Source organism: Astyanax mexicanus, chromosome 13 (genome assembly GCF_023375975.1).
Source record: "Astyanax mexicanus isolate ESR-SI-001 chromosome 13, AstMex3_surface, whole genome shotgun sequence".
NCBI lineage: Eukaryota > Metazoa > Chordata > Actinopteri > Characiformes > Acestrorhamphidae > Astyanax > Astyanax mexicanus.
Window position 1 is genome coordinate 21,295,703 of NC_064420.1, and position 12,623 is coordinate 21,308,325.

General features: G+C 38.6%; 1 protein-coding gene across 1 annotated transcript; it reads left to right on the forward strand.

Moving 5' to 3' along the window:
- The first annotated feature begins 1,001 nt into the window (after positions 1-1,001).
- LOC125780537 (cytochrome P450 2B4-like) lies at positions 1,002-12,381 on the forward strand. The gene is given in 9 exon segments (XM_049462750.1): positions 1,002-1,233; positions 2,550-2,709; positions 3,772-3,924; positions 6,191-6,351; positions 6,564-6,737; positions 7,343-7,484; positions 9,474-9,661; positions 9,757-9,898; positions 11,854-12,381. Coding segments are annotated over 9 exon segments (1,506 nt in total). The 5' UTR covers positions 1,002-1,038; the 3' UTR covers positions 12,045-12,381.
- The last annotated feature ends 242 nt before the right edge of the window (positions 12,382-12,623 follow it).

Sequence of the window (12,623 nt, forward strand, 5' to 3'; positions counted from 1 at the left end):
GGCTGCTTTGCTGCCTCAGGGTCTGGACAGATTGCCATCATCAACGGAAAAAATGAATTCCCAAATTTACCAAGACATTTTGCAGGAAAACCTAAGACCATCTGTCCACCAGCTGAAGCTCAACAGAGGATGGATGATGCAACAGGACAACGACCCAAAACATAGAAGTAAATTCACAACCGAATGGCTTCAACAGAAGAAAATACCCACATTCACACCGGATATCCCAAGAATATTGCTGAACTGAAACAGTTTTGTGAAGAGGAATGATCCAAAATTCCTCCTGACTGTTGTGCAGGTCTGATCTGCAACTACAAAGGAAACGTTTGGTTGAGGTTATTGAGGTTATTGAGGTTATTGCTACTAAAGGAGGGTCAGCCAGTTATTAAACCAAAGGTTCACATACTTTTTCCCCACTCACTGTAAATGTTAACATGTTGTGTTCAATAAAACCATGCAAACATATAATTATTTGTGTGGTATTAATTTAAGCAGACTGTGTTTGTCTATTGTTATGACTTAGATGCAGAACACATTTAATGAGCAATTTATGCAGAAATCCAAGTCATCCAAAATGGTTCACATACTTTTTCTTGCAACTGTAGCAGAGTATCGTACAGGGATTTCATGCTGTTGGCTATAGATTAACCTCTGCCTAATTACAGGAAGCAGCTCAAGAAACCACACCCTCCTTTACTATTACACTAATTACACTCTATATGTTAAAACAATGTAAAATTCTGAACATTGACAGGAGCTTTCATCTTTAAAAGCTGCAGCATTCCTCAGTTACTTTTATTGCTTGTAATGTTTCATTAAACTGAACCTTCTCTTCAGACCTTTTCTTTTTCTGTGTGTGTGTGTGTGTGTGTGTGTGTCTGAATTCCTAGAAACTTGTCCGTCACGTTTTTAAAGCGAGGCGACCTCTCTCTCTCTCTCTCTCTCTCTCTCTCTCTCTCTCTCTCTTCCCCCTCCTCCCTCTACCGCTTTTCCTGTATAAAGCTCTGAACTGCTGAACTCTCCAGCACTTCTCTCAGAATGGAGTCTGTACTGAGATATCTGGACTGGACGTCTGTGGGCTTGGCCCTGCTGGGAGGTCTTTTCTCTCTAATTCTGCTTGAGATTTTCAGGTTAAACTCCTCCAGGAGACGCTTCCCCCCCGGACCCAAACCTCTACCCTTTGTGGGAAACACCATGCAGCTATTAAAGAACCCAATGGCCCTCGTCAGATCGGTCAGTTTCCTGTTTTTCTATGTATATAACTGTATATTGTTGCTGTCCAATGAAAAACATCCATCCATCCATCCTCCAACCATCTTTACTTTTAATGGAATTCAATAATAATCATTTATTACAGGTAATTTTGGAGAATTTCTATTGTGTTTAAATTATGTAGCAAACTAAAACCCTACAAAAACTGAGATACTTGTTTTTCCACTGGACAGCGATGATATGCATGTCAGGAAAACAGCTCCTTCCTATAAGGGCATGTTTACTCTTGCTGTAAGTTTGCACGACTCTTGTCACGTGTTCCACTGGAACGCTGCCAGATACCCTTCCAAGAATTACATAACTATGTCATGCATGCTTCATGCCTTGGTTTAGTACTAATAAGACTGCTAAAATCTTCTAAGCTGAACATACAGTACTGTTTAAAACTCTGTTAGAACTTTATTTTTTTATTTGGCATTTATTGGGCCAAAATGAGGATTAGGATTAGGTTTGGGTTAAGGTGGAGTTTTGGACCAGGCCCAGGATGATGGGCTGATGAATTAGGCTGAGGTTATTTTTTATTTCATGTTTAAGGTTAGGATTTGGGCCAGGTAGATAGTAAGGATTGGGTTTTTTGATAGGACTGTCAACATTAAAGCGCGCTGTTAATTTGAAATCAGTAATGCGTTACTGTTTTTTAACGCAAGTTAATTAAGGCACCAAGTTTGACCCCTACTTCCGCTGTAATCTGCCCCGCCCCCGCCCGACGTACTGATAGTTTTCTGCCTGAATGATTGAACCGCACGCTCTTACTGTGTCCAGCAGTAACACTCCGGTTCAGACTTCCAGCTCCAACCCAGTCAGAGATCTCTACCTCTCTCTCTCTCTCTCTAATTCTAACAGGATTAGGTTTTGGATTGAAGTTACAAAGTAACTTTTATTTTCAATGGACTGCAGATTCAGCAATGAATAATATTAATAATACTTAATATTTCTCATATTGTGTCCATACTTAATAAGCTGACAACCCTGATGTGGTAAAACCTTTGACCAAAGTCATACAAGGAAATAAAATGTTTGAAAAATAAAAATGATTAAGCTTAGAAAATATGATTTCTGTGTAGTTATAAATATGATAAATGATCAAAACAAACAAAAAAAAAATGATAATTATAAAAAAGCTTTCCAATAATGAACCTATGAAGTATTGAATCAGTTCAGTGTGGTGTTGTTTCAAGATGTACAGAATTTGCTTAATGAACAAACTTGATACAAAAGCTGTTGCATCAGATGCTACACCTTTCCATCCCAGTATAAATATTTTATGTCTCTTTCAGTTGGAGAACTATGGTGAGATGTCCTGTCTGTACCTGGGTGGGAGACCAATGATTGTGCTGAATAAGATGGAGATTGTGAAGGATGCTTTTGTTCATAATGGATCTGTGTTTTCTGGAAGACCAAGAGTGCCATTACTGGACTGGATCACTGAGGGTTTGGGTCAGTAACAAATGAATCAGTATCTTCTTTTACTATAAACAATCTGCAGTCTTTAGTCTCTACCATTCTGTCATATCATACTTACAGTGCTGTTTAAAAGTTCAGTTGCAAAAAAATTATGTGAACCCTTTGGGATGACTTGGATTTCTGCATAAATTGGTCCTTAAATGTGTTCAGATCTTCATCTAAGTCACAACAATAGTCAAACACAGTCTGCTTAAACTAATACCACACAATAAACATAAAGTATATGTTTGCATGGTTTTATTGAACACAACATTTTAACATTCACAGTGCAGGGACTGGACACACAAACGTCAAGACTTTTAGAGATACTTTAGTAACGCTTTCCAGCTTCATGCAAGCCAACAATTCTTGAACGTAGGTTTATTGAGAGCTCTTTTGTGTGAAGCATGATTCACATCAACACAATGCTTCTTAAACACAGCAAATTCTAAACTGCTGTGTTTTTTTTAGGGCAGGGCAGCTTTAACCAACACATCCAATCTCATCACATCCTGGCTCTAATAGCTCGTAGAAAAGTCATTAGCCTAGGGGTTCACATAACCCCCCCCCCCACTGTGAATGTTAACATGTTGTGTTCAATAAAACCATGCAAACATATCATTTTTTGTGTGGTTCTATTTTAAGCAGACTGTGTATTGTGTACTGTCTAATGTTGTGACTTAGATAAAGATTAGAACACATTTAACACACTTTCACATACTTTTCCTGCAACTGTACAAATGCCCTCTACAAATTTATTTTGTTTTGAATTTGAATTTCTTCAAATCAGGACATAACGTGATGCTTTTTGAGATCTTTTAGCTGCTTCTTTCTTGATTCTACAGGTCTGGCAGTAATCAGGCCTGGTTGTGAAATTGAACTCAGCTTAACTCATATGGTTAATAATAGCTAATTCCTAAAATCATTTAATTACTGATTTTTATATTAACTCAGGTTATTTTTGTCTGATATTAAAGAAAATGTAAGTGTGTCAAAAATCCAAAAACAAAAGAAATCCATAATCGGGCAAAAAACATATTTTTCTTCTTTTCTCAGGTATCATAATGGTCACTTATGGTAATGCTTGGAGACAGCAGCGCCGGTTTGCTCTGCACACTCTGCGTGATTTTGGTCTGGGGAAGAAAAGTGTGGAGGAGCATGTGACTGAGGAGGCACGATACCTTGTTGAAGAGATGCTAAAGCATGAAGGTAGTTTAACATTGAACTTCTATTACTATATATTATTGACGCTTTGTACAAAAGCATTCAAGATTCAAGATTTTTATTGTCACATCACAGAGTACAGGTGTACATGTGAGTGAAAAACTTGGGCGCAGATTCCCACCAATGTATAGAGAATAATATTTACAAGAAGAATAATAAAATAAAATATAATATAAAATAAGACATACAGATAGCTTTACGGTATAAACACTATACACAATACACTCAATAACAATACACATAATAACTTACACTATAGACAAATATTGCACAGATGTAGATATGCAGATATCAAGAGTGTGTGTGTGTGTGTGTGTGTGTGGAAGTGAGGAAATAGTCCAGTAGGTGACAGATTAACTATGAGTAAGTGCGGGTAAGGAATGAGTTGAGTGGGGAGTGCAGGGGGCAGAATGCTGTATAATATGGGAAAGTCTGATAGATGCAGTGTAAAGTAAAGTGCACGCTGCAGAGTTGTATGGGTGTCAGTGGAGTGGGTTGGGGAGAACACTGTTCTACTGGCTGTTCCACAGCCTGGTCGCCTGGGGGAAGAAGCTGTCCTGGAACCGGCTGGTTCTGTTCTTCAAGCTTCTGAGCCTCATTCCACTCGGCAGCTGTGAGAACAGGGAGTGGTTTGGATGGGACGGGTCCTTCATGATCCTTCTGGATTTCCTCAGGCAGCGGTTGGTGTATGAATTCAAAAGGTTTGGGAGCTGAAACCCAGTGATATACTCTGCAGGGATTTCCTCTCCAGAGCAGTACAGTTCCCATACCAGGTGGTGATGCTGCCAGTCAGAATGCTTTCCACAGTGCAGGTGTAGAAAGTCCTGAGGATGCTGGGATTCAGACCAAACCTCCTCAGCCGTCTGAGGAAGTACAGGCATTGTTGTGACTTCTTCACCACCCGTGTGGTGTGTTCTGTCCAGGTCAGATCCTTGCTGATGTGAAAACCTCAAAACTACATCTGCCAAATGTAATGTAATATAATGTAGTTGAAGATAAGCTATTGTGACACGTCCCTGGGGATAAAGTCGTGCCTACTGTGGTCTGTCAGTAAGTTAGGTGGTTTAGTAAAACATGATAAAAAGTTCTTACCTTTGATGAATAGCACACCTTTGTTCTCCCACAGTGTTCCGAGATACAGAAATTTTAACAGCATAATGTGCCCCGATAAATTGCTTTTTCCATGGTACTGATAATGACATAGAAGCTAGCATTATGGGATGTAAACAGTGTTTTTAATAAGGTTCTTGTGCACTTTTTAAGTTATTATTGCTTCGTTTTAAATGTCAGGGCTCTCCGGATTCTAGCAAAGAGGTGTGGAGCTACTTTAAGCTTGATAACGTTGGAAACGTTTATCGGGGCAAATTATGCCCCATGTCACCCAGTCTGAAGGGTGTTTGGACAAACTGTTAAAATTACTGGATCTCGGAACACTGTGGGAGAACATAGGTGTGCTATTCATCAAAGATAAGTACTTTTTATCATGTTGTACTACACCAAAAGTCCATTTTACACCGGAGTTCTCCTTTAAGTGAACTCCAGACAATTTGTTTTAATTAACATAATTTTGCCCTCCACCACAAAGTTAACCCTAAAACTGGAGAAATAAGAAGTCAGTCCTCTCTCGTGTGACGGCTGAGGCAGCCTTTAAATCTGCCCCGCTTGGCTAATCAGTCCATAGTGCTCGTCTGATAGCTGCTGGTTAACTAGTAACATTCAGAACAGAAAGGGGGCATGTGCTGCAGCAATTAAATTAGCATTTATTAGCTTTCATTTTATTTTTTCGTTCCTTAAATCCCTTAGCCTCTACCATCAGTTCCATCATTTAAGGTGGAACAGGAAAATTAGCTAGCTAGCTACTGAGACAAAATATTATCAAGTGAAAATTGTTTTAAAACATTGAAACTACACATTAAACTCCTCTCCACCCTATGAAATGTACAGTACCAGTCAATAGTTTAGACACACATCAAATTCAGTGTTTTTTTCTGTATTGTACACTAATACTAGTCATTCAAACATATGACACAATTTAGTAAACAAAAAGGTGTTAAACAAACCGGAATACGTTTTATATTTTAGATTATTAAACGTAGTACCTCCTGCTTAGATGACAGCTTTTCACTGGTAATCTACCTATAAAATGACAGAAAAAATGCTTTTTGTGTTGGTTATCTCTCACTTGTCACAAAGTGCTCTGTCCATCGTATACTTTCTAATCCAGTCTTTTCCTTTTTCACTTGTCTTGAAGGGAAGGCTTTTTTTCCTATCCATCCTATTATGAACTCAGTCTCCAACATCATCTGCTCCATCGTCTTTGGAGACCGCTATGATTATGAAGACAAGCGCTTCGCTCAACTGCTGAAACTCGTAACTGAGAACATTCGGTTTGCTGGATCAATGATAGGACAGGTAACAACCAACATTTAGCTATTCAATATAATGTTGACTAGACTTTTCATGGACTTCATATCTTCAAAATATGACACCTTTATAGAATAAAAGAACATAACTTTTAATTATCAATAGATTAACTTTCATTGTATTAGTTTTGGAGAATTTCTGTTGATCCATTCATCACAAAATTAACTAGAAATGTGGAATTATTTTGGTTTGTCCTACAGGTTTTCAACTTGGTTCCCTTTATAAAACACTTTCCGGGGCCTCACCAGAAGGTCTTGAGAAATGCCAATTCTCTGAAAGGCTTCATTCGTGAGGTTGTATAGGAACACAGGAAGACTCTGGACCCAGAAAACCTGCGGGACTTCATTGATGCCTACCTGGTGGAGATGACCAAGGTGAAAACATCAGGACAAAAATTGACCAGAAATCAAAAGCAGAGAAATTATGCTACACGATAGTCAAAAGTTATTTCTATAGGTGTACACCCCCGCTCATCAAACACACACACACGCGAAATCACTGCAGATCACAAACCTGACTTTTAGCTTAACAATAAAAATGAGCTGCTGGCGTACCTTCACAGAGCGAGTGCTTAGGTCAGTATCCTCTGTTGAGACGTGCAAAGTGCAGAGCTGTTAAGATAAGAAGGCGCCAAAGTCAGAGTGCACCTGCCTCTTAAAGGGAATGGCAAGTGAAACGCTGATTGGTTTATTTCACACTACACCCAACACACACCCATAAGAGAATTAGTTCATGCCTTTTGCACATTTTAAGCTAAACAAGGTGTATTTTTTGCGCAATTGACCGGTGCGCTATAGATCGCTAAAATAGGATCCTCTGATAAAAAAAATTCTCTTATTTCTCAGATAAAATAAATTCTAAATAAAAAATAAGAATAAAATATTTCCACTGAAATTCTAAATAGAAATTTTTATTTTCCTATACAAATGGAAATTCCTTATTGAAATTCTAAAAAATTATCCACGTTTGTTTTGAGCAGCAAGAGGCAATGGAAGAATCTACATTCCATGAAGAGAACATGATAATATCCACCGCTGACCTTTTTCTCGCCGGGACCGACACCACAGCTACCACTCTTAGATGGGGCATCATTTACATGATGGACCACCCTGATGTGCAAGGTACTGTGACAGATCCCCAATGACCATTCAGCGAGGTAAATATCATAATTGAAGAGTGATGAATATTCACTGTACAGTGTAAACGGTAAAGAGAATATTACAGAACAGTTTTTTTTTTGGTGGAGAAGACCCTTTAGAGCAGTGTAAATGTCAAGAAATAATTTTAAAACATTGTTAATGGTGGGAAAAACCTTCTAGACCAGTGACAACAGTAAAAAGAAAATTCTAGAACAGTTTAATTGATGAGAAAAACATTGTAGAATGGTCTGTATTTTTATGAAAACATTCTAGAACAGTATAAACAGCTCAGGTAATATTTTAAAATATTGTGAATGTTCTGTCCCAACTGAACGTGAAACTGGCTGGAGCTATCCAGTTAGACAGACAGCATACAGTAGAGAGTTCAAACTCAAAGTCTTTATTTCTTCTCTCTTATCTCTTGGTAAAACTGAAATAAACAAGGAAAAATATCAGTTTCTAAACCACCAAATATACATTGGTTCAGTCTAACATTACTGAGATAGTTACTACAATATTAACATTATTAACTAATCTCAGATACATGTACACACAGCTCTATCTACATTTTTTCAGAGCTAGTTACCTCCATGTAAACACACTAGCATACATGCTAATACAGTTAGCTTAGATTTCAAATATTTAACAGCTTGTTTGGTCTATCAAACTAACTAAAAACAAGATATATTCAACTCACAAAAACAATATAATTAAAACATAAAAATTAGCAACTTACAGGCCTATGTGGGCCAAGATTTCACCAAGGGAAAACAATGACTGACTGCACTGCTGAATGGTCAGTTAACAGCTAAACCAGTTTGCATTGAGGCTATGCTGTTACTAAGCCATTAGGGGGTGTTAGAACCATGTAATGTGCCTCAAGTCTCTCATTTGAAGTTATACCAGCACAGTGAATGTTGAAGAAGACGCTGTAGAACAGTATGTATGATGGCGAAAACATTCTAGAACAGTACTATCCCTTCTGCAACACCCCACCCCCGCCGACCTACACATAGATGAATATTACAATAACTACATACAGTATTCTCTTCTTGACTTAGATATATGAACTTAATACACATCAACAGCCCACAAATACAACTACAAACTACAAAAGTACCATGTACAGTAGATCACAAAAATCAATGCTTAATTTTACTACAAATACAATCGTTCAAGATCACTTCTACAGTTTTCCAGGGCAGCCAAAACATTAAGTACACCCAAAAACTCACCAGTCAGATGGCCTATTATTGTAAATTATTTTCACATTGAAGAACAGCCTTTAAAAAGTCTTTTTAATTAGATACGACACAATATTTGTCTCATTGGCAGTCGCAAATCCATGATAGTTAGCTAACTATAAGCCAGCATTTTATGACTAACCAATGCGTAGCCCCTTCATCAGAGCTCTGAGAAGGGGTTAGACAGCCATGGCCCCGCCCTCACAGTGAAAATCATGAATCTGATTGGTTAGATTGTCCTACGACTTTGCTAATAGACTCATTACTACACCCTTCTCAAAATCACGAGAAGGGTCCACGCAGACACAAGCATGGCAGAAGCCATTTTTAAAAGCTTTGATTGGTTAGAACAGCTGTCAGTCAGATAAGAGTCCTCTAGCTACTGAAAAACGCAGAATAATGCTTTAGTTGCTTTTTTATTTTAGTTAATTTATAAAATATATGTTTACAATTTGCGATAACTGTAATAAATATTGCCTGATTAAATATTATGTAATGTTTTACATGCACTTATTGTCACCCCTTCTCTATAGGGTTAGAAGGGCCTCACTGCACACCACTGAAATAGCTGTGATACACTTGGAATACCTTTTCCATTTGACCACCTGTGGAAATGACTCAGTGAAAGCACCCTGTACAACTGATGAAACTTGGAGCATTTCTGTTAATGCTTTAACTATAATATCATGTTCTCCTATGTTTGTGTTCCCGGTTTACCACGTCTCAGAGCGCTGTCACAACGAGATAGTTCGGGTGCTGGGTTTTGATCGTTCTCCCTGCATGGATGATCGTGCACAGCTCCCCTACACTCACGCCACTGTTCACGAGATCCTGCGCTGTTCCAACATCGTTCCTCTTGGCGTAGGCCATGAGACCACACAACCAACACAGCTGCATGGATACCACATCCCAGCGGTACTGATGGAGAAATAGAGGAGTTATACATGTAGATTCATTGACTGACTAATTGTGTGGGAATGATTTACTGTGTTTTTTGTGTCTCATGGCAGGGAACACAGGTTTTGGCCAATTTTACAGCCATCATGAGTGACAGAAACCACTGGAAGCATCCAGATGTGTTCAACCCGGAAAACTTCCTAGATGAGAAAGGACAGTTCTGTAAAAATGACTTCTTCCTGCCATTTTCTATGGGTGAGTGTCTGCAGTGCGTAAACAAGGATACATCTTCTCTCATTATTCCAGGCGTTATTCATTTTTATGAATAATTCATCTGTGTGTAGTCTTAAAACCAGCTTTAAGTCACACTTTGTAGTAAAGTAAACAGTAACTTGCTCTTATGACCTATAACACTGTGCCCAGGCAGGTAAACATTACATTAAGGTAGCACTGGTGGGCAGGACTCCACATTGATGACAAGTGAACGTTGGACAAACACACACACACACACATCATGCAAATAAATTATTTCCGGAACCAATAGGAAATATTGATGTTTTGTGTTATGTACTAAGAAATGTTAGGTAGATGTTATGTTATTTTATTACTGTGTCTCAGCTGTTTAGTGTAGTTACTATTTTCTTTTTCTTTTTTTTTCTTTTTTTACAAAATATTGGTTGAATTAGTTTATTTTACTTATTTATTTTCAGTACATAAGGTGCACAATGATTTCTAATATTTAATTATTTAAATCCTCCTCAATTAATTTGACCTCTTAACATTTCTTAACCCTGTGGAATGTTTTTTACACTATGAGTTGCAGCTCAGTGCAGATGCAGAGCGAGTGACACAGATTCTGATTGGTCTCACCTTGTGCTCAATAGACCAAGCAGTGTTGTTTGAGGGTTGGATTTACACTCATCCTCCCTCCCAGGCAACCGAACTGTGCATGTACTAATACTCTTAAATAATCATGGGTGTGTTTTGGCCGCAACATGAAATAAACCAATCAGTGTGTCACTTGCCTTTCCCTTTAAGAGCCAGGTGCTCTCTTGACTTTGGCGGATTGCTATTTCAGGGGCTCAGCTACCTGGACATGTCCAACGCTTTTCAGCAGATGAGCAGGTCATTTACGGGAATTGTTTTTTGGATATTGACGCAATTGCTCAACCAATTAGCGAATATCATTTACCATTCCATTCCATTCAACAATTAGCAAACACTAACAAATGTAATATGACACTGACCTAATGATGTAGAATAATGTTATTTTATTCTGCATTCTTTTTATTGTTGATGTAAACGTTTGCATAGCTGCCAGCTGGCACGTGCTATGAGGTTTTGCACTGCTGCATGTGTGCTTAACAAGCAGGGGTGTACATGTGTATGTGTATTAGGGTCGCATCTGTATTGACAATTCTTTGCCAAGATAGCAATGAACTTCTGACTGTTCTGTCTGGTGTCTGTCTAGGTTGAATTCAGTCAATGACACACCTAAGTTTTTCGTTGCCAAGATAGCAATATGCCAAAAAATTACCTAAACACACCTTATTTCAAGACAGACACATCTCGCTGCGTAGATATATTCACAAGCACTGCTATTGCCAGTTAAATGACACCAGTGCAAGGCCTGAAAATAGACTGTGGGAGGGGTGTAAGATAGCAATGGCCATTGTGACGCACTTTGAGCAGGGTGTATTATAGGGCCCTACATGTGACAGTTTCACAGTTTCTTGACTCATAGCCAGCCAGCTTGTCTTACGCAAGATAGCTAGGCTAGCTAAAAGGCTAAGCATCATAGTACAGGCCAATCACTCAAGGTTACAAGATAAAGCTTTAACCCTAAGAGCACATAATTGAGTAAACTCTCTTAGTGATATTTTTGACTGTTTTGGTGCACATATTCTGGACAAGTTCATCCAGGGTTGCTTGTCCCCATTAGTTTGAATGTAGCATGTTGCTAAAATTGCTACTAGAAAGAATAAATTAGCTATTTTGGCTGTGTATTAGATTTTTTAGATTACATTAGATTAGATTAAATCAAGATCTCTTGGACATCATATTTTAATGTGCATAGTTCTGGGCAGCTGCTTAGAGGACTCTATGTCTGCTGATTGCTGAGACAAGATTCTTATGAAGTTCTTATGAACTACAAACTAATTTAGGAAGTATGTATAAACTCATTACTGTGTGTGTGTTTTTTACTGCAGGTCCGAGGGTGTGTCTGGGTGAGAGTCTGGCAAGGACAGAGCTCTTTATCTTCTTCTCCTCTCTGATCCAGCGGCTGAAGTTCTCATGGCCTCCTGGAGAACCACGTCCAAACATGAACGGCGCCTTGGGCTTGGTCCGCTCTCCCTTCCCCTATAATACAATCTGCAGCAGCAGGGAGACAACCCACTGAGTTGTTTAATTGTTTCCAGGTGGAAACTAATTGTTTCCACCTGGTCACATGTGTATATATACCCCTCACTTAGTATTGACACCTCATTGTGTATTGACTTTTTTTTCCGACCTGGACTTTTGCCTTGCCCGTTGTATTGATTGCCTGTTGCCATCCGTTTTGTTTTTTACTTCGTTTTTGCCTTCTCCTCTGTACTTTGGATTTAACTGTGTATGACCCTGGACCGCCTGACTACCCTTGGTATGTTGTTTGTGTATGCTGCCATTTTGTTGTCGACCTTGCCTGTCCCTCACTGTTCCTTGAAGCCTAATCCCTCAAATAAACTCTGTGTTTTGTATCTGCGAGTGTCTGGCCAGCGTGACAGAGCAACACCATTCCTGAAGAACTTTATCAGCTTTATATCAAGACTAACCTAAAATACTTGTTATACTTATGTAGTGTTCATTTAAATATTAATTTTGAATGGTAACGGTCTATATATGTATATACATATCATGAGAGAGAGAGAGAGAGAAAGAGAGAGCACTATATAGTGAATGAATTCTGTCATGTATACAGTTGCAAGAAAAAGTAAGTAAA